The sequence below is a fragment of the Cupressus sempervirens genome, chromosome 2 (genome assembly GCF_028749045.1).
Source record: "Cupressus sempervirens isolate cs-2001-9-10 chromosome 2, ASM2874904v1, whole genome shotgun sequence".
Taxonomy (NCBI): Eukaryota; Viridiplantae; Streptophyta; class Pinopsida; order Cupressales; family Cupressaceae; genus Cupressus; species Cupressus sempervirens.
The window spans coordinates 699,920,155-699,946,640 of record NC_143119.1 but is presented as its reverse complement, the minus strand read 5'-3'; the positions used below and the strand labels follow the sequence as shown (position 1 = coordinate 699,946,640).

Genomic DNA, 26,486 nt, shown 5'->3' with positions numbered 1-26,486 from the left:
TCTAAACTGCAGCTTGAAAGCATAACGTGAGAGAGAGCCCCAGAAAGCAAGGGCATCCAAATAAACCAAAATGTATGTTCAATAACCAGGGAATGAGCTGCAGATGACAAAGAACAGGCCAATGTAACTTTAGGGGCCACAATTATGCTGAGTGACAGCTGAATATTGCTGTTGGCCTCAAATTTGAAAACTTCCTCTAGTTTGATCCTGCACAATGCATCATTGTTGTTTCCTTTCCACATCTTCTTGTTAAGTCATGTAGTTTACTATTGGGTCATAGAATATATGCTAAAATTTCTAAAATATTTGGACTTATCATATTAGCATTTGACATTTGACATAAATTTGTTAATTATCAAAATATCAGTAGTGCTTGGTAAATAACATTTAATTCTAAACATTACATGGTAATATATGTTCATTTTGAAAGAATTTCATATTTTTATCATTTCATATGTTTTGTCTAAGCTGTACCAAGCCTAGGTGAAAAAGCAGTGAATTGCTGTGCTCCCATGCTTTCAGTTGAACGCATATAAGGATCAGCAATTTGGCTTTCACATAATAAGAATGATGTTTGGAAAACTTAATGCATGATGTAAATATTAATGAGTTGTAAGCTTGATATAAACATTATTAAAGATAGTAGATTTCCACAATCCTTCATCCCTGGCCTCAGTCTTCATGACCTTTCCCTCTCCTTTTTTTCCCTCTTCTTTGCTGCTGGATCTGCACTATTTCTTTCTTTCTTTTCTTTTATGCTTTCTTATCCGGATGATGGATTACAGAATGTGATCTGAAGTGGTGATGCAAAAACTATATACACAATCTAATCCAGAAGCACTGCAAATAATTAACATTATTTGTATCGGATATGGTGGATTCTTAATTTGATGGTCTTCCTAGATGTACCTAAAAAATTAGCTAAATCTTCATAAATTAAATTCAAAGCATTTCTTGTTTAACTGCTTTAAGATTGAAAAATTGAACTCAAAGTATATATCATAATTTTTTTATGGATTGCTTTTGCTAAGAGCTTCATAAATTACCCAATTCCTGTTGCCATCATGCCCCCTCACCCCACACAAGCTTTGTGATTCATTGTTTGACATTGCTATCTTGTGAGGTGGGTTGAAAATGCATGGTACTGCTACCTACAATACTTATACATATATTCATTAATTGAATTCAGAGTATTTGTAACAGGATCTGTTGTTTAATTTATCCATTTTCTTCGATCTTAGTAGAAGTTAACAAGACAATGTATGTGGGAATATTTAATGATTTATAGTACAAATGTAAATTTGCATTATCCTCTTTTCTTCCAGGCTGCTCGGGGATTTAATTTACTTAGATGTGGTGACTTTAGAGGGCCAGAGTTACTGTATTACAGCACATACACGTGGGTATTATATCAATGCTTCTACAGGAGATCTATTGGATCCACGGCCTGCAAAATCTGCTCACGAGGCAACATCATTAGTTGGACTTCTACGTCAAAGCAGTAACAAGTTCAAAAAAGGTAGCTTAAAATCTTTGAAAGTTGAAATTTTTTCAATATCTTGTTAGCGTTGAAAATGAAACAAAACCCTTTCTTAATGCCACCATTTTTGGATTAACTTCAATCTGTTTTTAGTTAAAGTATGTTAATAAGGAACAGGCTTCCCAAATTAAGTTGTACAAGAGTTTTTTGCTAGGTTTTCGTGAAGTTCTGGAAAGGAAGGCCTCTTGTCATCCTTTTGAAAATGTACCAAGCTTGTTGCCATTGCATTCATGGCTTGGCATTTCCCCTCCACCAGGTAATAGTCTGTCCTTGCATTTAGATTCTTTATATTTTATTATGTAGTCTAATACCCATATAAATGTCTAAGAAGCCTGTACTATATGTGTAGCATTGGATGATTTATGATTTTAATTACAATTTGCAATATATATATATCCTTGTGGTACAAGTTATTGCGATACTAGATCTTTCAACAAGACGTACAGAAGGAACATATTTTTAGCATCTTTTTGCTACCTATTGGATTAAATGTTGTTTGGGCATTTGATCTAAAAGGTGATATTTTGGGAAAGTCTTACGTTTATGTAATTTTTTGACTTTGAACTGAAACTTACATTGTAAAATTTAATTTGTAGTTTGATTAAATATATTGTTTAGTACATAAGCATAGTTGATTGCTTTGGGAGTAGTGTTGATTTTCTATACTACCTATGAAAGAAGCAAATTCTTTGCATTTACAGAGCTATGCAAGTTTGATTTCAATTATACATCTGACTATTAACAGCTAGGCTTGTTGGATATTGAATGTGTACATGTCTTTATGAATGCGACTGCATATATAATTTTCAAGTTTCCCATGAATGAGGTGCATATGTTTATTGTGAAAGACAAAGTTGAGTTTGTTATAATTAAGATGTATAATCTGATGATGAATATACTTTATATTTCATTCATTTAATCGATATTATGTTATATTTCACAAAACTTGAGTGCTGTAATTACTTTAATGTCTATATATGAGCAGCAAGGGTACTTAGTGTACTTGGTAATGATTAATGTACTTGTCTAATGTTTACGCCTTTGTTTTACATGTAAGAATTATTATATATCTTATCTTTGTGTGCTAGTTGTTTCTTGGTGTAATTTAACAAGTTGCATCTAAAATTTGTAATAGGTCACTTGTATGGGCTGCAAATATTGGATCTTTAATCATTATTGGGCTTTGAAACCATCATTTGATGTAACAACTGATCATATTGAATCCGAATCGATGGTTATGATGATAGCAGCAAAAGCATTTTGGGAAAAAAATGGTGATTTAATTTTTTTAGAAAAATGCCAAAAAAGGTGACTTTTTTTAAAATTCAAAGACTTTTTAGTAGCAGGGATATAAAGATGAAATAAAAATGATGAGAATTCAGCCCATGGAACATGGATTACAGGTTTTTTGATTTATGTGCATATCACCAATTATGTTTGCATAATGCATAATGGATAGTGCATAAACAACAAATGGATACTAGTAGTTTTCAGACTTTTTACATTCTATTTTGTATGAAATCAAACCAACAAAATAATTTTAAAGGTTTATAAAAGATAGATCTAGGCAATGACTTGCTGCTACAACACTAGAGAGCTGCAGCTACTAATGATGAATCAATAGATGAACATGTTTTTAAAAATAGTAAAATATTTTTTACAGGTAAAATGATGGTTAATGAAACATCAAATTTAATCTCAAATACACTGATGTTTTGTATCTGATAGTTGAGGGACCACCTCTAATCCTCCAAACTCTCTCTCTTTGTTATTTTTTTTATTTGATAGGTAACTTTTGTATGTATTAAAGTAGATGATAAGATTTACAATGTATTAGCTATTAAAAGCTTGTCGCTATTTTGAGTATCTTGGCACAAAGCTTAAACGACTTCTACCCACAAACCCATATTACATTAGATAAAATGGGCATGAACACCCAACCAAAAAACCATACACCCTTGCATTCTTAGTGACCATACACAGTAAAGAAGAAGTAACATAACAATACCAAAGACTGGAAGAGACTGAAACACAGACCAAACAACACTTAAACCACTCGCCCGAGTCTTCTTTGGTGAAGTTTGGGATGCCTCGATCAACACCCTTCACCCGCTCCTTGCCCTTGCTCACAGCTCCCCGAGGGCGCTTCCTGCCTTCTATGGTAGCAATGTCCACACTCACCTCCGCAACATTGACCCATGCTCTTGACACCGGCTCTTCTAGGAAAGTGGTTACCTTCCTCCACCCGTTCGCAACTTTCAGAACGTGCATGCCTTGTGGAGAGGCTGAGGACTAGATGACTAAAGCTTGAACCTGAGAGTCGCTACCACCAATCAACCGCACCCAAAACGACTCTGTTGATAATGTCGTCGATCCTAAGAAGCCACTGGGGGTCCATACAAGCCGCCACAACCCGCCTTACTTCCCCCTTGGATTCACTCACCATTAAAGCCAACGCCACAAGCAAAGATGCAATAGCCAAATTGGACCTCCGCCTCCAATATTATCTAGGTATTCCGGTCCAAATATCTCAAAATTACTAGTGATAAACTTCTCCTCAAACAGAAAGATGATCATGAACCTTCTCACTGAAATCTCTCCCTTATAATATTGTGTCTGGTTGTCTGATTCCAATGCAAAGTTGGCCTCCACATCAAAATCCGCATGCAGCCCACTGCTTACAAAAAAAAAATCCAACCCTTTCCTTTAACTCTCCCTCGAACCCTCTCGAAGCAATAACTGTGAAGAGTGCTAGCTTATGATTCCAATGCCTCTGCCATGTGTGAAGAGGTATAGCTTTATGAATGCTCATCTAACTCAAGCAAATTGCTTCATAATTGAATATGGCGGTCACTCATGGGGTGGGAAATTCGAGTGTCCAATTCCAATTTCCTAATCGGCCAACCTTATGGTAAAAGTCTAATGTCTTCGAACATTTCATATTTGCTCTCCAAGGAACTTTCCACTCCAATATTCGCCAACTTATCTACCAGTTTGTTAGCCTCTTGATAAATTTGGAAATATTCAAACACCTATAGTAGACTCTTTATGTGATTTATATACTTGTCAAGATGCCATGCCTCTAGTTTCCCTTTCTTAATTCCATTGATAATAATCTCAGAGTCTCCCTCCAAATGCACTTTTGTTATACCAATTTTGGTCCCTAAAACAAGAGTCTCTATTGCTGCTTCACACTCTACCACATTATTGGTGCTATCCCTTAGGCGTTTGGCACCGAGGGCTAAGATGTTTCGCTCATGGTTCCGTGCAATGCACCCACATTCCAATGGCCCAGGATTGCCTCTTGCCATCCCATCAAAATTTATCTTAATCCCCACCTTCTCCGGCAGGAGTCAAAAGCAATTTTCTATTGGAAGCCCATTAATGGGCCCACTCTTTGTTAGTTTTTTTGATACTCAAGTGATTTGAACATTTAAACTAGTTCATAGTCCTTTTATGTAATACTTGCCACAAATGTCCTATATTCCGCTTTTTATGCAACCATGTTATGATTGAGATCTAAGTCACAGGATTCGCCGAATTTCATCCATGAAGTATAAATTCCAGCAAATTTTTACCCTTTCTGAGCTTCATCGGAATTTTATGATATTTAATATAATATTGTTATTTATAATAATATTATATTATTTTAAAATAATATTGAGTTATTTAGTTTAATTATTTAGCAATGTTGAACTATTTTTGACAATTTTGTGGATATATTACTTATATTTAAAAATAAATAAATTTATGTATGTTAAACTGAATATCAAATTATTTTCAAATTTTTTCCCTTGCCGAATTTCATCCAAATTTTATGATCGACGCACTCGAATTTGAATTCGAACCTTGTGACTTAGATTGAGATGATGCAAATGTTTGTTCATATTATCGCATAATTCTAGGTGGTCTGAAAATCATTCTTTATTGAAGCAAAATTGCTATTTTCCTTCCCTTGGTAACAGATTTTGTTTTATTTTATTAACACCTGTAAATAACCTGGTCTAGATCAGGGATGGCTACACAAAAAGGGAACTATCAGCCCCAAGGACCCCAAACCACAGAGAAGCCCATCTAGTACAGAAAAAAACAGATGTCATTTAGAATTTACTCTTAGCTCCATCCCTACTGTGAGCGTAAAGTCATATTAAAAGAGGATTTTGATTTTTTTTTGCCCTTCACTGTTATGTAGCCTTTCTCATCCTTGACCGCCTCCACTTGCCCATCCAGAGATTTGCCTTCAACTAACCCCAATATTACCTTTCTTCTTCAAGATTTTGATTAATAGCTGCTGAGTTTGTCCAGCAGCAAGGTCACCCATTTATTGCGCCTCTACATTTTTTTTTTATCCCACTCCCATCTGGTACAGCAAATGGCATTTGTATTCCCTGGCTTAGGCACCACAACATTTCCAGACTCAGCAGCCTTAAATTCAAATCTTCATTTTGAAGTGCCTCCCCACTAACCACCTTGGAGAAGCTTATCTGCTGATCACCCATTTTTTCCACTGTGTAATGAAGATGAGAAGCATCTCACCACCATTGGGCCTGCTTATCTTGTCTCTGTTTAACACATTGGACAGCCATGTGACCAATCTGAAAAGATTGCCTATATCTAAAGGCTGCACTCAGTCCTTTGGATGTTTTCGAAGTAATTTCTGCAAGAAGTCATTTCACCAAATTCATCTCTACTTGAATCCGGTCCAGGTTGAATGCAGAAGGTTTGATGATTCTTCATCTACCATTAAAAAACTCTCTAGAGAATCTCCTATAACCTTTAATTTTTAAACAAGAATCAAACCAGAATTATAATGGTAAATTTGGAAGTCTTACCCAGAGTGGAGCTTTATCAAAAGTTTCCATTGCTGGACAAAAGGCCGGATTCCAAGGCTTTAACAATAGAGAATGTTTATTATTCCAAATCCATAAACAGTCATGTCATTAAATAGGTGCTAAACCATCACTAAATTGAAGTGCTAAACAATTCTTCTGAAGTCCACATAACCAACCAATATCATCTCTGCTCTGCTCTGATTATCATGTACAAAAGCTTGCATCATATGTGTCCAGACATACCATTCATACCGTGCATATATCATACATCTATACCCAACCAAGGGGAACAACTTCCCTTTACACCCTTTACAAATAATTATTTAGGTTGGCTTGATAGTGCTTGCCCAACGTACAATTAATTAGATAGGACTATACTAGGCATAAGCGCCTTCATAAGCATCATTACATTAAGTTTTACACACGTTACAATGAGAATATTAAACACTTGCTCAACACAGTCAACTACCAATAAAATATAACACACTTTTTACACTGGCGACCTTTGCAGAATAATAAAAATGCCTCTTTCTTATGAACATACGCGCGCACAAACAAGTGATCTATCACCTTCTAAGCTTGCTAGGTTTAATTCTTGTGCACCAATAGGATATAACCAGAATGCTTGCGATTATCTGTGTCATTATTTCTTGTACATTGGTCTGCCAACAGTCTTTATTAAATAATCTGTAACTTAACCAAATTATCACATTAAACATAGCAAACATAGATATGATATCTATACTCATTCTACTGCATACATGTAAGCTCTAATTATGTCAACCACTATCCTCGCTCATGTGATAAATTACCTGCGATGTACGAAATTTATCTATCATGAGCATCAGAACATATGTTATCATTAATGGAAAAACTTGTCATCAATACAACATCTCAACAACTCATCCACGTGCCAACAAAGTCCTCAATTCCTAACACATTTGCCATTGTCCTCCAATTCCCCACCACACCATCTACTACTAAATATGATAATTGTGTATTGAAAGCTCTAATAATCTAAAGCTTGAAGCTTCCGAAATAAAGGGTTGAGCTGCAAGAGTGTCTAGTTTACAAAGATGCCAATAAATGACACTCCATGATAATAAATGATTGACACTCAGGAAATTTATAATATTAGTATAACACACATCATATATATATTACACACACATACACACACACACCATTCAAATATATCAGATAATGGAATCATTGAATAATACTAAGCCAATAAACTTACAAAATGATCGAGCAACAGCAATCAACCCTTTTAATCATGACATCTTAATAATGCCACATAACTATAATGCTCTCAAGTTATCCATAATGATAGAGAAATATGTCGACATTAAGAGGTAACAATAATACACGCTCGTCAAATTTAATGTCAATAAATATTAACATACTTTTATTTAATATTTATATTAATAATTAATAATTAATTGATATAACCAATTATTAATAATTTAATCTAAATATCTAATTAACTACTAAGGGTATCGATAAAAACATGAAATCATGATAATAGCTAAAGAGGGCATTCAAAGATCATCCCTTTTGGATTAGGGGCCACCGATATTGTGGAAGTCGACAATTTTCAAGGTCGAAGGTGACAATTTTCAAGGGACCCACCGCTTGGTAGCATGTCCCCTCGCACCGGGTTGGAATATACATAAAGTTGAAGTTAAGCATAAGGGACGACATAGTATATAGCATGTAAGCATCTAATGAGGGGTTGATAACGAAGGAAGCATAGACAAATAGTTAAAACCATAGGAGCTAGTGCCAAAATGAGGGTGCACATCGGTAAAGGAAAATAGGAGTGACCTTTTAAGAAAGACTGATAAAGGTTAACATATCATACTTGCTGAAATAGGGGTGTTTATAAGGAATGAGATTAAAGGAGCTTAATAAACATTGGAGGTAATGAAGAATATGAAACAAAGGTTAATATATTTATTAATTGGAATGCTATTTCCAAGGGGATCGAAAGATATATATATATATATATATATATATATATATATATGAGAATTGATACAAAGAATTGAAGTAAATTAAATTCTAAAATATAGTAGAGTGATGTTTGAATAAGAATCGTAAAATACCCTATATAAGACATTCTCATATATTGATTTACCAAGTAGTCACTAATAACTGTATTGGACAATAATCAAGAGAAATGTTATAAGTTTTATTTTACAAGTGCAGTCCAATCCCTAAATTCGTAACTAGGATCAAAAGATATATATATATATATATATATATATATATATATATATATGTATGTATGTATGTATGTATGTATGTATGTATGTATGTATGTATGTGAGGATTGATACAAAGAATTGAAGTAAATTAAATTCTAAAATATAGTAGAGTGATTTTTGAATCAGAATCGTAAAATACCCTATATAAGACATTCTCATATATCGATTTACCAAGTAGTCACTAATAACTGTATTGGACAATAATCAAGAGAAATGTTATAAGTTTTATTTTACAAGTGCAGTCCAATCCCTAAATTCGTAACTAGGAGCAAATTAAGGGTGATTACCAAAAGGGGACATTATAGTTCCATTCATGTTGTCTTGACATAATTGATAGATATATGTTTTTGATTGACCTTCATGCTGCAATCCTTATCTTAAGGACACCGTAAACATTATTTTTGAGATGCTTTTTGAATTTTTGATAGATGTGTGGATTGTTTTCTTGATGACTGTAGATCATAATTGAATTTAGGTTGAGTATTTCCAATGCTATTCTTTTAGTTGGATATTAAAAATGCTGCAACTCTTGTTTGCAATGTGTAGATACATGCTAACAAGAGATACACGATTCCTCAAGGATACTATCCTGTGCAATGCATTGATTTAACATTTGATTGCATTTGTTCGATGTTGCACCTATTTAATAAGGGTTTACTAAATAGATTTGTTGGAAATGCTTTTAAAGTGATGGAATTATAGATAATGGTTCTAATTGTTTGACATAATCCCTTGAATAAACATTTTCCTAGGATCCGCATTGATTTCAATGTGTACAAGATAGCAAAGTGTTTAACAAAGTCTTGACTTTGTCATCTAATTGCATGCAATAGATGCACAAGATATATTGAAGTTTTTTTGTTTAAGAATGTCTATTACTATTCAAACACATGCATCTTTTGATAGCCAACCCAATAAGAGAGTAATTGACAAGGTGCAGACAAATATCAAAGCATAAGAGGATAGAGGAATTTTGTTAAGCATAAAGCAGAAAGGAATCAAGACTTCTTTTTCTCTTATAGTATGCAAATTGGAAACATAGAATGACATATGAAATCTTTGAACGGATGTCTTAAGTTAATATGGTCACATGACATACTATGGTGGTAGAATATGCGTAAAATATATCTATTAAAATGATCACATGGCATAATATGGTGGAGTTGGTATTGTTATTTGAGGATATCGAGGAGGTAATCTAGGACATAATTGATGAGGTAATGAGATAAGGTAGATTATATAAACCATTTTATTCTTCTCTAGTGTTTTGTAAGTCTCTCACATGTAAAGACTATAGGTGATAGTTATTTGAAACATAGTTCCAAATCTCGTTCTTTGCCACTTATCGGCTAGGCAAGAAAACTTTTTCTTGGCAAATACCGGAGATAAATCGACAACTTTTCTGGAAAACATTGGGAATCTAAAAATGACTTAAATTAAATGTAAAATGATTTTTTTGCAAAATTCAAGGAGATGCATTTAATGAGTGAGTAAATGAGTAAATAAACCAAACAAGCTGATCTAGATATTATATAATTGCAATATGGAACAAAATCTCATCCTCATGTGGAATGTCGATGGTTGGCAAACTAAAAGTAGCAAATTGTCATTGTAAAAAGATAAACAAATACAAATGTCAACGGCAATACAAAATTAGTCTACATCTTCCTTTTCCCCTTCCCAGTAGCTCTAGTAAAAACTATGGGAGTAGGAGGAGGTCTAGCCCTAGCAGACCACTGTGGCTGTGGTTGTATTGGTGTCTCAATCTCCATCCTAGATGTAGCTGGTGCTAGCGCTAGCAATGACTCCTCATCATCTATATCCTCACTCTTAGTGTCCTAAGTGTCCTAAGTGTTCTCACTCTCACTGCCCTCCTCCTGAATGTCATCCAATCTCGATGCAAAACCACCCTCTTTCAAATTGCTATTTTCTTGAAAAATCTCTTCGAATACACTTCAAATCTACTTACAATCAATCTACAAGGCTTGCAATGACTATTTCTCTCCACCAAACCTTTGTCCTCTCCTTCAAAGGGTGCAAATTTTAAAATTGGGCCACTAAATGGTATCTCGTTGGGCTGCCCGAGAGATTTTTTCAACTTCTCAAGAGAATTATGCCACTTCTCGGCGATATATCGCAACCTTCTTGGCTGAGATTTTTGCACGAAAATGTCATATTTTCTTGCCACTCCAAACTTCTCCCAAGAAAGCGATATATTGGCCACTTATCGGCGCTATTTTGACCTATGATTTGAAAGGTTGTTTAAGCTAGACAAGGACATAGTCAATTACAACTAGTCAAATGGTGAATTTTGATATTAGTCATTGTAAACACATCATGCGGTACAAATAATAGAGGTATGAGTTTCTCCAATGATCAAAACCACTCTCCTAGAAGTCTGTGGTCCAAAGCTTGGTCACATTACTGTTTTAATTTTTTTTGGGAACCAATGACGAATGAGAATCGATAAATGGTGACCTATAGGACTTTTTAGAGTGGGTTAGTACATGCTGCTAGGTTTCCACTAGCCTTTTAGTGCCATGAGCTAGTATTGGAATGCGTAATGGGATACAATTCTGAAACTAGGGAAGTTAGGACAATTGATGGCTAAGCTCGATGGGATTTCTTTTGGGGTTATTTCTTAGGTTGTCGCTTAGGTGACAATTTACCTGCATTGACAAATAGATAGCTTAGAGGCATTTCAGTGATAATAGGAGTTGTGGTCTCAATACTTTAGCTAAGACTTGGTTATTCACACCTAGAGGTGGAAAACCTCAACTTCCTAAGAGACTTCGGTGCTCTGTTGTCATTGATGATATTTCTAATGTGTTAGTGTTCTTTCATTCACTGATAAGAAGTGGGGATTTTACAGAATTTTAGATATGGATGTACATCTTTATCATTATCATTATCATTATCAGTAGAAAATAGTTTATTGATTGGGGCAACCTTGTTAGTGATAGTTTGTATGATCAGTTGGTTCAATTTGAAATAAACCAATGCTTTCATATGTCTTGTTACTTTGTGTATTGCATTGCGAATATAAAGGCCTGGCCAGAACTCAACACTGGAGGTGTGTTTATGTCTTTGACGGTGCCACACCTTTTTGGGTACCTTGGGAATTTGGGACAAATACCTTGAATTCTTTCTTCTCACAAAAAATTGCAATATCTGATACCATTTGTAGATTCATGTAGTTGATAATAAACAGACAGTATTAATATTTACTGTATATAATATCACTCTATGGAATGGTTGTTCTTATCAATAACACTGCTTTCTCAAAATGTACATTTAAATATATGGTAAGGGAATTGATATTATATATAGTTGCACCATGTGCAATATGCTATCTTTGCAATGAATATACAAATGATCTAATGTTCAATACCTATCTCTGCTCTGTTAATAAAGGATATGCTGTAATCTTGATTGGCTGTCATTTATGGCGATTAGATTACCATATCTCATGTTATCTTTAATTATATGCAATGTATGAACTGATAATATTGCATATAGTGACATGGTAGCTATTTGTGATTTGAAGTTATAATCTTTCAAGAAATATGGATACCATTTCTGATCTGAACTGTTCATCCCTGCAACTGTGGTGCCTTCTCTGATTTGTACTTAGATGCTTGCAACTGATTTTTTGCCAATTAGGCAGATGCTGTATCAAACAAATCCAAATTGGATAAGTAAAGAGAGAAGTTTTCCAGTGCTGATATTGTTGAGTGAATTGGAACTCTCTCTTATACCTCAAAAACCCAATGGTTGGCATCTCTTGAGTTTAAATGTTTCTATCATTCCTTGATTGATGCTGTCATAGAAGGTATCTCTTGTTGATTAAATTTGATTAGCCTCTGCCTTTGATCTATTTGGTGACTATTATTGTGGTCAATATTGACGAGCTGTAACTGCTTAATTATCATTAATCACATTCTCTTGGTTCTAACCTTGGTCAAACACTCCATATCACATTCCTTAATACATTTTCTGACAGAATTCTAAAAGCTGAAGTTGAGTGTGGGCTTAACAACGCATTAATGATTAATCTGAATTATCGCTAATTGACCTAGAGTTGAGTAATAGTTACTGACACAAAGACCTAATAGTTTTCATCTTGCCATTTGATGTGAATCATAAGCGGTCTTTCAAGATAGCTGATCATTTATATCGATATTAATCATGCCTTGTGATATGGATGATTGAAGCATAGAAGTCCCGTTCTATTGTATGTCCCTATGGAATGTTTAAAGTTCCAAATACCTTCAGATTATTGTAATTGATATCCATGAGTAATTGGCTGTTTCACCTTTTCTTATTAGATACTTAACTTATACTTATTGGGTTATGTGTCTCTATGGAATGCTTTTTGATATAAATACCTTCAGATTATTATAAGTTATATTAATGATTAATTTGTTATTTGCCATTTCTTAGTTGATACACAATTTCCTTATACATATTATTGATTTAACTTTCTATAATAGATATATCTCCTTTTGTGATATTTATGTGTGCGTTAGCAAAACTGGGGTAAATTATCATCCATGTTGACATATTGTTTTGGTCGACTTCCATAATTCTATTCACGTATGCATGTTGAGACATTGACCTCAACCACCTCCAGTACAAAGATTTGACATATCTATATGTATGCATGTATGTGTATATATCATAGTTCCAAGAATCACGGCGATTCATGCGATTCACGCGATTTGGCGATTCGATTCAAGCCAAACGATTTTTTGTGAATCGGTGAATCGAATCAGCGATAAAGGGTTTATGAAATAAGTTACTCACTAAATTTCAAGGGTTTTTTAAATTTTCCGATTCATGGCCGATTTGATTCCGATTCATGGCCGATTCACGATTTGATTCGGCCTTGCCGATTCTGATCCGATTCCGATTCTTGTTACTTTGGTATATATATGTATAATGTATGCCAACATTTTATTAATAACGTCTCCTTTCCTAGACTATGATTTGTATATCGATATGTTGACTTGTAATGATATCATGAATTGTTTAACAACATGCTTATAATATTAACTGTGTCTACCTTGACATAAAAGGGTGGGGTCTTACAACTTAACCTTTATAATGTTATCATTAATAATAACTTTTGTTTTATTAAATATCATATGTGAATGAGACTAGTGACAATCATATTATGTTCTTGGTGTCTTGACTTGAATATGTTGAATTTTAAGAGTTAGTTATATTTGTCTAATTATCATATCTTCTTTTTTTGAACATTTTCGGGTTAGATTAACCAAAAATTATAAATATATTTATAAAATGAGGGAGCTGTCCTGCAAATGAAGAGGAAGATCAGTGTTCTATGACGATCAGACCAATTGTTGTAAACATTTATGGTTGTTTTTGAAAGAATATTCGCAATGACATATCTCTTTACAAACAATCTTACATAGAGAGGGGATTGTGAGTTCTTATTTAAATTTGCAGTACTTTTTAAAATTCTTAAAAAAAATCATAAGCATCAGTGAGTGTTGTGAGAGTGATGATGTCGAAGAGAAAATGGAAGAAGGAAGTACACCTAGTAGTATGCTCTCTTTAAGTTTAATCCCATTTTATTGTTCTTTCCAACTTCCAAAAACCTATCCAAAAGGCCTATTTAACTACAAAAAGTTCTATTACAATTTGGTTCCAAATTGAGAAAGATAAGAAAAAATTTAAGGAGTAGTAGTATGGGAGTGCCATTTACACCCCAACAATATATGAGAGGCTATATGAGAGTTTATTGCCATCTTTTGTAGAATGGTATTCAAGGGATGAAAGACTACATATAATCAACTCATGCTGAGAAAATTGTGGCAACTAGATTTCATATGGAGGGGGCAGCATAAATTAAAGGGATTCTATTGGAGGATTTGTAATCTAATTTGTCAATGCCTACAATTTTTGTGGATGTTGCTTTTGATTAGGGAGATTGTTCTTTTGCCAAGGGAAAGAAGAGATATGCTAATGTTGAAAATTTGTTTAAAACAAAAGCAAATAATAAGGTCGAAACTTCTATTTTAAAGTTTTTGCTTGCCCATGGCAGTTCACCATGTTTTAAGCAAATGTTCGAAGATGTTCAAGATGTTGGTCTTGTAGTGACATTCTGCCATACACCGGCCAGTAATGGGACCCCTTCTGTTGTGCACAACAAAGATAAACAAAAGCCATCGTGGAGCACATTTCTGAGCCCACTGCAGATTTTGTCTGCCAATGCTAATTCCGTGACACTGTAGAATTTGCGCTCTCCATGGTTTGTGGAATGCATTTCCACCTATGTGAGGGAAAACTTCCAAGATAAAATAAAAAATCCTTAGCCCATTGTAATTTCTTGTCCAAAAGAGGAAAATCCGTCACGCGCCCAAAACGTTTTTCCTTCGTAAGCACCTATAGAATATAATCATGGACTTATATTTTTTAAATTCCCACCTCTTCCAAACTGTCAAAAATTGGAAAACTAAAAGAATTCCAAAAGTTGTGAAAATCACCTAAGTTTTGGAAAAGTTGAAAAAATTGAAATTGTTTAAAAAATCATGAAAACTTGGAAAACGTGAAAATCCAAGACATCCTAAAAATTCCAAAGGGCAAACAAAATTTGGAATCCAAATGAGAAAAGTTTGGGAGAAGTTTTAAAATTAATAAATTTGGGGAAAATTGAAATTTTTTGGAGGATGAAAATCCAAAGTCGCGCAAAAAATCTCAAAAGTGTGAAAAATCATGAAAAGTTGAAATATTTGGGAAATTTGAGAAAAACCCCAAATTTGAAAAATTAGAAAAGAGATCAATTGAAATCGAAAAAGCAAAAGAATGGAGAATTCATTCAATCCTTCTCACACAAAAATTTGAAGAGCAAATTGAGAATAGGAGCGAAATTCAATGAGTTTGGGAAAGAAGATTTTTGGATGATTTTTTTGAAAATCGTTGAAGAGTTTTCTAGGAATTCGCGAGAGGGATCGTGAATTTTATCATAAAGGAACCTTTTCAGCCAGTTGAGGAAAATTGTATGTTTCTTGAGGAAATCTAGAAAAGTGAATTCTGCGGAGAGAAATATGGAAATTTTGTTAAAAATCCAAAATCTTTGTCTTTTGGACAAATTGTATCTGCTTTTTATGCTTTCTACATATTCTTACGTATGGACATTTTCTATTTTGCAGGAAGGAAGAATGGTAGAACCCAGGGGAACAGGAGAAACATGCGGACAATTGATAAAGAATGAAAGGAGAGGATTCTATGTTGAATCCAAAATTATGTCGAAGTGGGCAGAAATCAGAGATACAAGGCTCGGCGGCCTTGATTTGAAAGAGTTTAATTAGAGAATGTTTTGATACAATGACCATCATCCAACGCACCTAGCTACAAGAATTGTGAAAAGTGGAATTGTTGCTGCAGTTGGTTTCCCTCCTTTTCAACGTCCAAAGTTGATTATGGAATGTACCAAACACTAGTCCCAGGGATAAGACTATCAGGGATTCTGAATGAAATATTCTCGCAGATATTTCTCCAGCATCCATATTTGAAGCATTTGGGATTCCTTCTCACCCGAGGATGGTCATGAAAACACAGGAGCATGCACTTAGAATCTACACCTATGGAGTCCATTTTTGTGAAGAAATAAATAACAAAAGATGGTTAAAAAAGAATAGATCGCATCATTCCAAGATTCCCAAGGAAATAGTATGGCTCGACTTGTAGAGGGAGTATAGCGACATGATCATGATGCTAAGTTGCATATTTGGCATGCCTTGTTCTTATAGATTTGAATCGTGGATGTGGTATTTTGTTGAGCAGGTGACAGAGGAAGGTGACAAAATAGATTGGTTGGGCCCATAAGTGACAATTTGAATGAACAGTTGATGAATCTAGAGCATACAAGGAAATTTTACATGAGCTCTTATGTCATCTACATGCTAGCACGAAGAATGAATTATGATTCTCCGACTCTTCTATTAACATTCTCATTCTCCTTAATATCATCGAATGTGAATCCAAATCCATTCCCCAACTCTTCTATAGAACGCCTCTCCAAATCATAGATGTCATCCTCATTAAATAATGGAGGCTGTTCCCATGCTATCCAATCACTCTAAGGATCTATATCATTCAAATGAATTGGACCAGCTGATATTTCCTCTTAACTTTTGTGCCACTAAAGATTATATTGCACAAGGACAAGATCACTGAAGTGGCTCTAAGCTAACTTGTTCCTCTTCTTCATGTGGATGGCCTTAAACAAGCTTCAACAGTACTTATAGCTGGATGGCCTCAAACAAGCTTCATGTGCAAACTCATTGAAAAAGACCTCGTAGAAGGTTGGGAATTTGTTTTTTCACTGGAGGAGCAAAAAAAAATTTAAAAAAAAACTCAACATTTCCCCTAAAACTCATTGAAAACTTTGGAATATAGTTTGCAATTTTTGGCACAAATTATTGGCATCAATAAAACTTTGAAGTTTTAAAAAACTCGTTGAGTTTGTTTGCAAGTGTTTCAACTATGTCTCTTGTAATGCTAATTTTGGCTTTCTTTTTGGAGTGTTGTAATACTTTTTTTCTCATTATAGCTGAATTGACAAATATTTCTTGAAAAAAATTGCTTTTTACATATTTATTTTTCAATCAAATGCAATATATGTGGGAAGTCAAGTTATTTTAATCATAGATGGACTACTGGCAGAGTAGTCTCCGAGTTGCAAAAATTGGCGGAGTTTTCTGGTTTATCTAGTTTTGTATAACTTTTACTGGCTCCAAAAACTTGCACAATTTTTGGCTAGAACTTGTTGAGTTTTTAGCAAAAACTCGGTCGTAGTTTTATAGCAGTAGTTAGAGGCAAAAAATTGCCCAAATCAATTTCATTAATTATTTCTTCACTTAAATTTTTTCGAGAGGGGAAAAGTGTTCCAAACACTTGCAAACTGATTTTGATCGATTTGAAGCAGACTTGAGGCGGGTTTGAAGCACATTTGCAGCGGTTTTGGAGCGGAGTTTTTGAAGAGGATGACATCAAGGTAGGCTATGGAGGAAGGCTTCGATTTGGTTTCATGCTGGTATACATTGAGTTGAAAGAGTAGTCATTGATAGTGCTAGGAGAAGCTAGAAGCATAGCTATATCTAGGATTGAGGACAAGCCACAAACTGAGTTAGACATACCAAACAAGAAAGCAACCATGGCCACTGCAGCCTTCTAAGATTAGATCCTCTCACTCTACCTCTCCCTCACCCTCAGTTTTTATTAGAACTGAGAAGAGGAAGATGTAATTGGAATGATGTATTTAATTTTAGTTTTACATAAATTACTTACTATTTTGCTTCCAGCCAGTAGTCTTTCTCAGGAGAATGTGATTTTGTACCCACTTTCTGTTTAAATATAATTAGGTAAAGCTTGTTTGTTTTGTGTTCTCATTAATTGACTCATTGGATGTATCTTCTCATTGAATTTTGCGAAAAAATGCATTTCTAATTAAATTCAAGTAATTGTTTAAGTTACAGAGTTTTTGCTGAAAACTAGCCGAGTTTTCCCTGATTTTTTTTTCATACTTTGTTGAGTTTTCCAAATATGATTTTAATTACAAATAAGAATGATCATATGTTAGAAGGATATCTTAAGGGATGGTGTTGGTGTCCTTCGTTAACGTTTTCATCTTATCAATGACGGAAGATTCATTTGTCAGTTGTTTTGGTTTGATTTTACTTGTGCTTTAGCTCTATTCTTCAGTAAAATACTTTTACTTTGGCATGACTATTAAATTTCTGGAGGAAGCTGAAGTTTTGTTTGCATTTGTCATCTTGGGGTCCTAATTGTTTTTGTTATTTGATAAGTAAGTTAATTTCTGAAACTTGTTTGGTTTATGTCTTATCTAACCTTTTAAACAAGGTTTGAAATATAGGCAGCTTGTGTCTATGACTAATTAACTTTAAAAACTTTGTGGTGTGAGATACTTGCTAGGATTTTGGGCATTATGGGAGATCAATTATGTATTTTGTGTACTTCAAAACAAAACTTAATATCCCATGCCCAAAAGTGAAAACAAAACTGTGTGTGCTTTGATTTGAATTTTGAAGCTCTCAAATTATACATGGAAGTTGATTATAATTGAGTTTCTGGGTAGGCCTTCCAATGTGTTTTGAATCCATGCCTGACAGAGTAAAGACGTAAGAGACATTTACAGTTAAATAGATGTAACAGCTGTAACACTGTACACTTTACTGGTGGATGGCAGCTCACAGGAGAGATGTTTCGAGAGCAGAGGATGCTTTAGCTTTGCCATATGGCACTGAGTCAATTGGCATGCAGAGGGACTGGAATGAGGAACTACAGTCATGTAGGGAATTCCCGCGCAAGACCATTCAAGACAGGTGCTTGTTTGTTACATGCTAATATTATGTAGTATTAAAGGGTATTTGACAATTTGTTGATCGATATTTTATCCTTGTTTGTTTTTTTCCTTTGGCTTATTTATGGTCAATTTGGCTTGTGTGCTGTTTGTGTTGATTTGTTCTTCTTTGTTATGTAACAGGATCTTGCGTGATAGAGCTCTGTATAAGGTAAGCTGTGATTTTGTTGATGCAGCAATCAAAGGTGCTAAAGGTGTCATCAGTCGATGCATACCGCCAATCAACCCAACAGATCCTGAAAGGTTTCATATGTAAGTATTTATGTTCTATAAGAAGCTCCCAAAATATGCAATGAAGTAAATTGTTTTATATATACTGAAAATTTAATTTCCCTCAGTTTCTCCAGTCTTGTCTTTCTCCTTTGCTTCTTCTTCACCTGAATAAGTTCTGTATTCCTTGAAAATTAAATCTTTAGAATAAATCATTTTTGGGTTAGAGAAATCCAAAGCTTATTACACTGTCAATGTAACTAGTGAAGATGCATTTCTAAGCTTCTGGAGAAAATGTATATCACTTTTCTTAAGGCTCATGAACATAAGCTTCATGATCAAAAACCCTTAAATGTGAAATAGAAGGTTTTTTATACATCCACACTGCATAAGAGTTTCATCAAGAAGATCTGAAGGAGTTATATTAATCAAATATAAAGCAGTGCTTATAGCTTTTGTTCAAAGGCATCAATCAAGTTGGAGACCAATCAACATACCTCTAACTCTTTCCATTAAATTTTTTGCTTCATTTTTTCTGCTACCCCATTTTGTTGTGGAGTTTAAGGTGTAGTCTTCTGTCCAACAATGCCTGCATGCTTACATAACTCATCAAATTGCTCAAAATAATATTCAACACTATTGTCATATATGAACACCTTTTATTTTATAGTATGTCTGCTTCTCAACTAAAGTTCTAATTTCTTTAATCTCAGTGAAGGCCCCATTTAATATGCATAAACTAAATCAAAGTTTATCTTGAGACATCATCAATGAAGGTAATATAAAATCGAGATTTTCTAAAAGAATCAAATTCCAGTAAGACAAAATGAATTCGAGTTAATGATTTTGAATATGTCTTAACCTTATTACTACCATCAAGAAATACTGATCTAATTTATTTACCAAAGAAACTGTGCTCGCATAACATATTCACAAACGGAATAATCAATAAAATGGGCATATTTTAGGAAAAAGTAATCCAAATATTAACAATCTCTTGGCAAAAGAACAATCTCTATTAGGGAGATTGTTCTTTTGCCAAGGGATTCATGGACGGTAAAGTAATGACTTGGTCTAAGAACTCTTAATTCAAGAAATTAAAGTTGATTGGTCAAAGAAAGGGATTCTTGTATGAATTAAATACAAAACATGGTCAACCTATTCAAGCCTTAATTCATGAAGCTACTGATATAAACGAAATATGGCACAAAAGGTTAGGACATCTAAATTTCAAAGCCTTATCAACTATGGAGAAGATGGTAACTGGTTTACCTAAGTTGAATAAAGATCATTCAAGCATATGCAAAGGATGCGCTCTGGGTAAGAACACCAAAAGTCCATTTCATGATAGCACTAGAAACACTAACAATGTTTTAGAATTAGTCTACTCAGATTTATGTTGACCTATGTCTATTCCTTCTCTTGGAGGATTTTGATACTATATACTTTTTATAGATGACTTCTCTAGGAAAATTTGGATCTACTTAAAATGTAAAGAATCAAAAGAAATCCTTAAGAGATTTAAAGAATTCAAAACGTTAATGGAAAACTTATCAGGACACAAAATTAAAACTCTTAGGACTAATAATGGAGGGGAATATACTTCATATTTGTTTAAAGAGTTTTGTAAAGAAGTAGGAATTAAGAGGGAGTATATTATTCCTTATAACCCACAACAAAACGGGGTAGCAGAAAGGAAGAATAGAGCAATTATAGAAGCAACAAGATCTATGATATTTGATCAAAATTTAGAATGTTAACTTTGGGTAGAAGCCGCTTGTACTGCTGTCTATATTCAAAACAAAAGTCCTCACTTCCACCTTAGAGATAAAACTCCTGAAGAAGTCTTTATTAAGGTTAAACCTAATATAAGCCATCTTAGGATATTTGGGTGCCCAGTATATATACATATCCCAAAAGAAAAGAGAACTAAGTTAGAACCCTCCGGGAGGAAAGGTATTTTTGTTGGGTATAGTGAAACATGTAAAGTATATAGGATTTTCATACCTGGTCAAAAAAAATTGAACTTAGTAAGGATGTAATATTTGAAGAAGATTTAGCACTCAAAAGAGCCCAAAGTTCTGAAGATCCCTCTCCCTTACCTAGTTCTGAAGAAAATATTGAATCTGAATTTCAAAGGGAGAATATTGAAGAAATTGAAGATGAAATTCAGAATCTTAATCTTAAGGAAACTCAAAATCCAAAGAAAAGACTACTTTGGGCCATTAAGACTGTAAGGGAAGGACAAGACTTTGCTACACCATCTGGAACATTCAGAGAAAGGAAAAGACCCAAAAGATTTTTTAGTTATGCACCCAACATGAGTGATTTATCTAAATCAAAACAAACCAATGTTTCAGATGCTATTAAACATACAACTTGGAAGGATGCTATGATGGAAGAATACCAATTCATTATTAAGAATGATGTTTGGGAAATTGTTCCAAGGCCTGAAGGAAAATCAGTTATTTCTTCTAAGTGAATATTTAAAATTAAGCATGTTGCTGACGGTAGCATTGAAAAATATAAAGCCAGAGGTTTCTCTCAGAAGGAGGGAATTGATTATGAAGAAATCTTTGCTTCAATTTCCAGATACACCTCTATAAGACTATTTCTAGCTATTGCGGCATGGAAGGGATGGAAAGTACATTGGATGTATGTAAAAACAACATTTCTGAATGGAAAGATTATAGAAGAGGTATATTTAGAACAACCTGAAGGATTTGAAACCCATAACTCTAAAGTCTTTGTTTGCAGGCTCAAGAAAGCTCTTTATAGGCTTAAACAGACTCCAAGGGCATGGTATGAAAGAATTGACAAGTATCTCTCCAGTTTAGGATTCTCCAAGAATGAAGCTGATCCAAATCTCTATTATAAAAAGGATAAAGATGATATGATAATTTTGATACTATATGTTGATGATTTAGTAATAATAGGTGATGATCATCTTATAGATCAATGCAAGAAAGATCTAATCAAAGAATCTGAAATGAAAGATTTAGGTCTCCTTCATTACTTCCTAGGACTTAATCAAGGAAAGTATACATTAGACATCTTGAAGAGATTTGGAATGTGGAACTGCAGACCATTTGTCTTCTCCAATGGAGACTAATCTACACAAACTTAAAGAAGCAACTGCAGAATCACCCTCCATAAATTCTACTATTTACAGATAGATGATTGGGTCTCTTATGTACTTGGTAAATACAAGACCTGATATTTACTATGCTGATAATGTTTTAAGTCAGTTTATGTGTGAACCAAAAGAGATTCACCTAGTTAAAGTCAAACACATCATGTGATACTTACAAGGCACTCTTAATCTTGGGCTCAATTATGAGAAAGTTGACTTGGACTTACATGGGTACACAGACTTAGATTGGGCTGGAAGTGTTACTGATAGGAAAAGCACTTCAGGATGTTGTTTCAGTTTAGGCTCAACGATGATATCTTGGATATTCAGAAAGCAGACATCAGTAGCACAGAGTTCCATAGAAGTTGAATACATTGCTACAACAATGGCCTCTCGGGAAGTAGTTTGGCTCAGAAAGTTGCTTGTGTGATTATTTGGTCAACCCATGAATCCTACTATTATTCATTGTGATAATTAGAGGCCCATCAAGTTTTCTGTGAATCCAGTTTTTCATGACAGGTCCAAGCATATTGAAATTCCATACCATTATGTAAGAGATATGGTAGATAGGAATACTGTAAAATTAGAATACATTTGCATTGCAGATCAGACAGTAGAAATTTTTACTAGACACCTCTCTCGAGTGAATATAGATCACTTTAGGAAAAGACTTGGTATGGTTGAATTGTAATACATATGTATTCTTTAATTTTTAATAATTGTGAATTAAAATTATTATTGTTAGGCTATCGACTGTTATTGGCTTCGCCATTTCTATTCATTATTTAAGAGATGACAATCTCTAAGATAATGAACACTTGTATAAAAGACATTATGAGAGATGACGATCTCTTATATAATGTACTGAACAATAGAGAACTACTGTTAGATCTAGATGAGTTTAAGATATATTGTGATGTAGACATGTTTATGTCTATGAGTCACAACTTGGATAAATGAAGAATTTAATCATTCGTCGGATTTTATCTTATGTTCTGGTAGATCTTAACTCAGGGTCCTTTTGTGATATAGGCTTGCGAGTACTTATAGTCACAACTTGGATAAATGAAGAATTTAATTATTCGCCAGACTTTATCCTGTATATTGCATTCCATGCAATACTGCTATCACAAGTATAAGTGATAAGTCATATCACAAGTATAGTAATATGACTTAGTATCATGTGTTCAAATGATACCACATGCTTAGAAGATTTAGATAGATATAGAGTATCAATCTATGCTTATTCTTCTTAATTGATGATGCTAGATATGTTATCTCTTAGTATGATTATCAAGTTAATAGGGAGTGTTAATTCTGTAACTTCGATCTAATACTAATTTGATTCTACAGATCGTACAAATCTGAGAATGCATGAAATCCCTTTGGAAGTAAAGCCTATAAGTAATTGTCTTCTCCTTTAATAGGTATTGGCGTCTCCTTTGGGCAACATAGTTAAGGATTAACTAAATCATCTTGGTTAGTTTAATGTATTAACATATGTCTCCTTGTAAAGCTGCCGATTTTAAAGAGAACAATTTAGAGGCTGACCTTATTACAATAATAGATAAGACATCTATTATTAGTTAATGGTTATCTTGTAAATATCTTTAGCTTTAGTTTGCTTTCGTTTTTTGCTTTCTCTGGAATAGAATGTTTCTATTCTTTACGATCGTTTCCTAAGGAAACATCGTCTCTTCCTTTTGTATAAATTGATCTTTCGGTCTCTATTATTAATAAGCAAGTATTTACCAATTACCTTGTAATATGGTATCAGAGCTAAATACTTAAATTTTTTCGGAAAAATTTATAATTTCTTCTTGAAATTATTTGTTTAAATTTTTCCAAAATTATTTCAGCTAATTTCTCCAAAACCCACCTAGGGTTTTTCTGCTTGGAGAAATTCCCGAATTACGGGTCTGCAAATCACATGGAAATTGTGCCCATTTTTTGGAGACTCGCGTTTTTGGGGTGAAAATCGGCATGTTTCTATATCAAATCTTCATGCTCTAGCCGTCTCAGTCTGTCATCGTGCTCTGGGAAGCAGATTCGACCATTTTTCATCAAGAAATCTGAAGTTTTTTCAAGCTTTTTTCAACTAGGGCCTTTTTTTCGAAATCCTAATTTTTGGGGTCGAAATTTTTTTTTGTTTGCAGATTCTTGGTGGGTTTTTCGAGAGCTCAACTGGGTTGTCGTTCGTTTTTTCTGGGTGCCTCGATTTTCGAGCCAGCGGATTCAGAAAACGACAGCAGATTCCTTTTGGGTTTTTCGAGCTCTCTTTTGGGTCATTCTCTGATTCTTCTGGGTCTTCCGTATTTTTGCCTCGAAGAACGTGCCTTCACAGATTCTCACAGTTTTTCATTGAAAAACGTGCCATGGCATCTCTGACAAATATTCTGCTCGAGCATAATTCCAAATTCAATGGTCGCAATTATGGAACCTGGAAGCAGCGCATCATCGCAATCTTCGAATATCGAAACACCGATCAACTTGTTCTGGGTGTTAAGCAGCGTCCAACTTCTCCGGGTCCTGATCAAGATACATGGGATTTGAACAATCGAGAGGCAGTAATGCTTCTCAAACTCTCTGTAGCTGATGACTAGCTTTCTCAGATTCCATCCGGCAAGATAGCGGCCGAAATCTGGACACATCTAAAAGGTCTTCATGAGACTTCCGACAAGAGCAGAGCCTTCTTTCTGAAAAACACTCTGTTTTCTATTGTCATGGATGAGCGCACCTCGCTCCAGGCACACCTGAATCGGATTCAGGAAATCCGTGATCAGTTACTTGCCATCGGTCGCAAGATGGAGGAAGAGGATATTGTGGTAATCACTCTCCGGAGTTTACCAAATTTCTATGAGCATTTTATCGAGACTCTCAACATCACATCTACTGGTGTTGATCTAAAGTTCACTGATCTCTACACCCTGCTACTTCAGCAAGATCGGTGGAAACAACAGTTCGGTAGCAGCTCCAGTTCCACCTCCACTGAGCAAGCCTTTGCTGCGAAATCCTTTCAGAAGGATAAGGGCAAGTTTCAGCAACCATCTCAGCAGAAGTCTTCTGCTCCAGCATCCGATGGTACCAAAAAGAAGAACATTCAATGCAACTATTGCCACAAGTATGGTCACATGAAGGTTGCATGTCGGAAACGCTTAGCTGCCCAGTCTAAGCAATCAGGTTCGCAACCCAAAGCGAACAGTGCAGAGCACACTGAGCAGGTGGAATCTGCCTTTTATGCCTTCATGGCTAAAAGACCCGCAGATCATGTACAGTCATCTGCCTGGTACATTGATTTAGGTGCCTCTCGACATTTCACTCACCGCAGAGACTGGTTTACTGACTACCAGCCTTATTCAGATTCTGTTATCTTTGGTGGTGGAGAAGAGTACACGGTTGTTGGTAAAGGCAACATTCAAATTCAGTCTGTTGGGAGGAAGCTCATATTCCTTGATGTGTACTACGTTCCAGGGATGGAACTAAATCTACTCTCGGTCAGTCAGTTGCTGCGACATTCTCCACACTTGGCAGTCACCTTCAGTTCACATCAGTGCACCATCACTGATCGGGCGACAAAGTCTACGATTGCAGTTGGTCTTGAGGATCATGGTCTTTTCAGACTTACTGATTTTGGTGATTCTCAGGACTTAGCTATGGCTGCTCGGCGATCTTCCATCAGCACACTTTAGCATCAGCGATATGGGCACTTAAATGTGCATTATCTCTCACAACTTGCTCGGGATGAGCTTGTTCTTGGTTTGCCAGAGATTCAAACCCAACACCTTGGAGTTTGTGACGCATGTCAGGCTGGGAAGCAACATTGCACACCTTTCCCCAGTGGCGATTCTTGGCGAGCTTCTCAAGTACTTCAGCTTGTTCATGCTGATATCTGCGGCCCTATGGCCACTCCTTCTGTTCTTGGGTACAAGTATTTTCTGTTGTTTGTAGATGATTTCAGTAGAAAAATGTGGGTGTATTTCCTTAAAAAGAAATCCGATGCATTTATTGTATTTCAAAAGTTTAAACCCTTAGTTGAAAAAGAGTCTGGGAAATCTATTATTACTCTTAGATTAGACAATGGGGGGGAATT

At 34.8% G+C, this 26,486-nt stretch overlaps 1 protein-coding gene across 2 annotated transcripts in view; it reads left to right on the top strand.

Moving 5' to 3' along the window:
- Positions 1-26,486, top strand: part of NOXY38 (tetratricopeptide repeat (TPR)-containing protein) — a 171,534-nt gene that overhangs the window by 66,360 nt on the left and 78,688 nt on the right. For both annotated transcript variants that reach the window (XM_089815084.1, XM_089815083.1), the window contains exons 7-10: positions 1,326-1,519; positions 1,695-1,796; positions 18,880-19,015; positions 19,177-19,305. In XM_089815084.1, the coding sequence (XP_089671210.1) occupies positions 1,326-1,519; positions 1,695-1,796; positions 18,880-19,015; positions 19,177-19,305 (561 nt within the window). The remainder of the gene's footprint in view (positions 1-1,325; positions 1,520-1,694; positions 1,797-18,879; positions 19,016-19,176; positions 19,306-26,486) is intronic.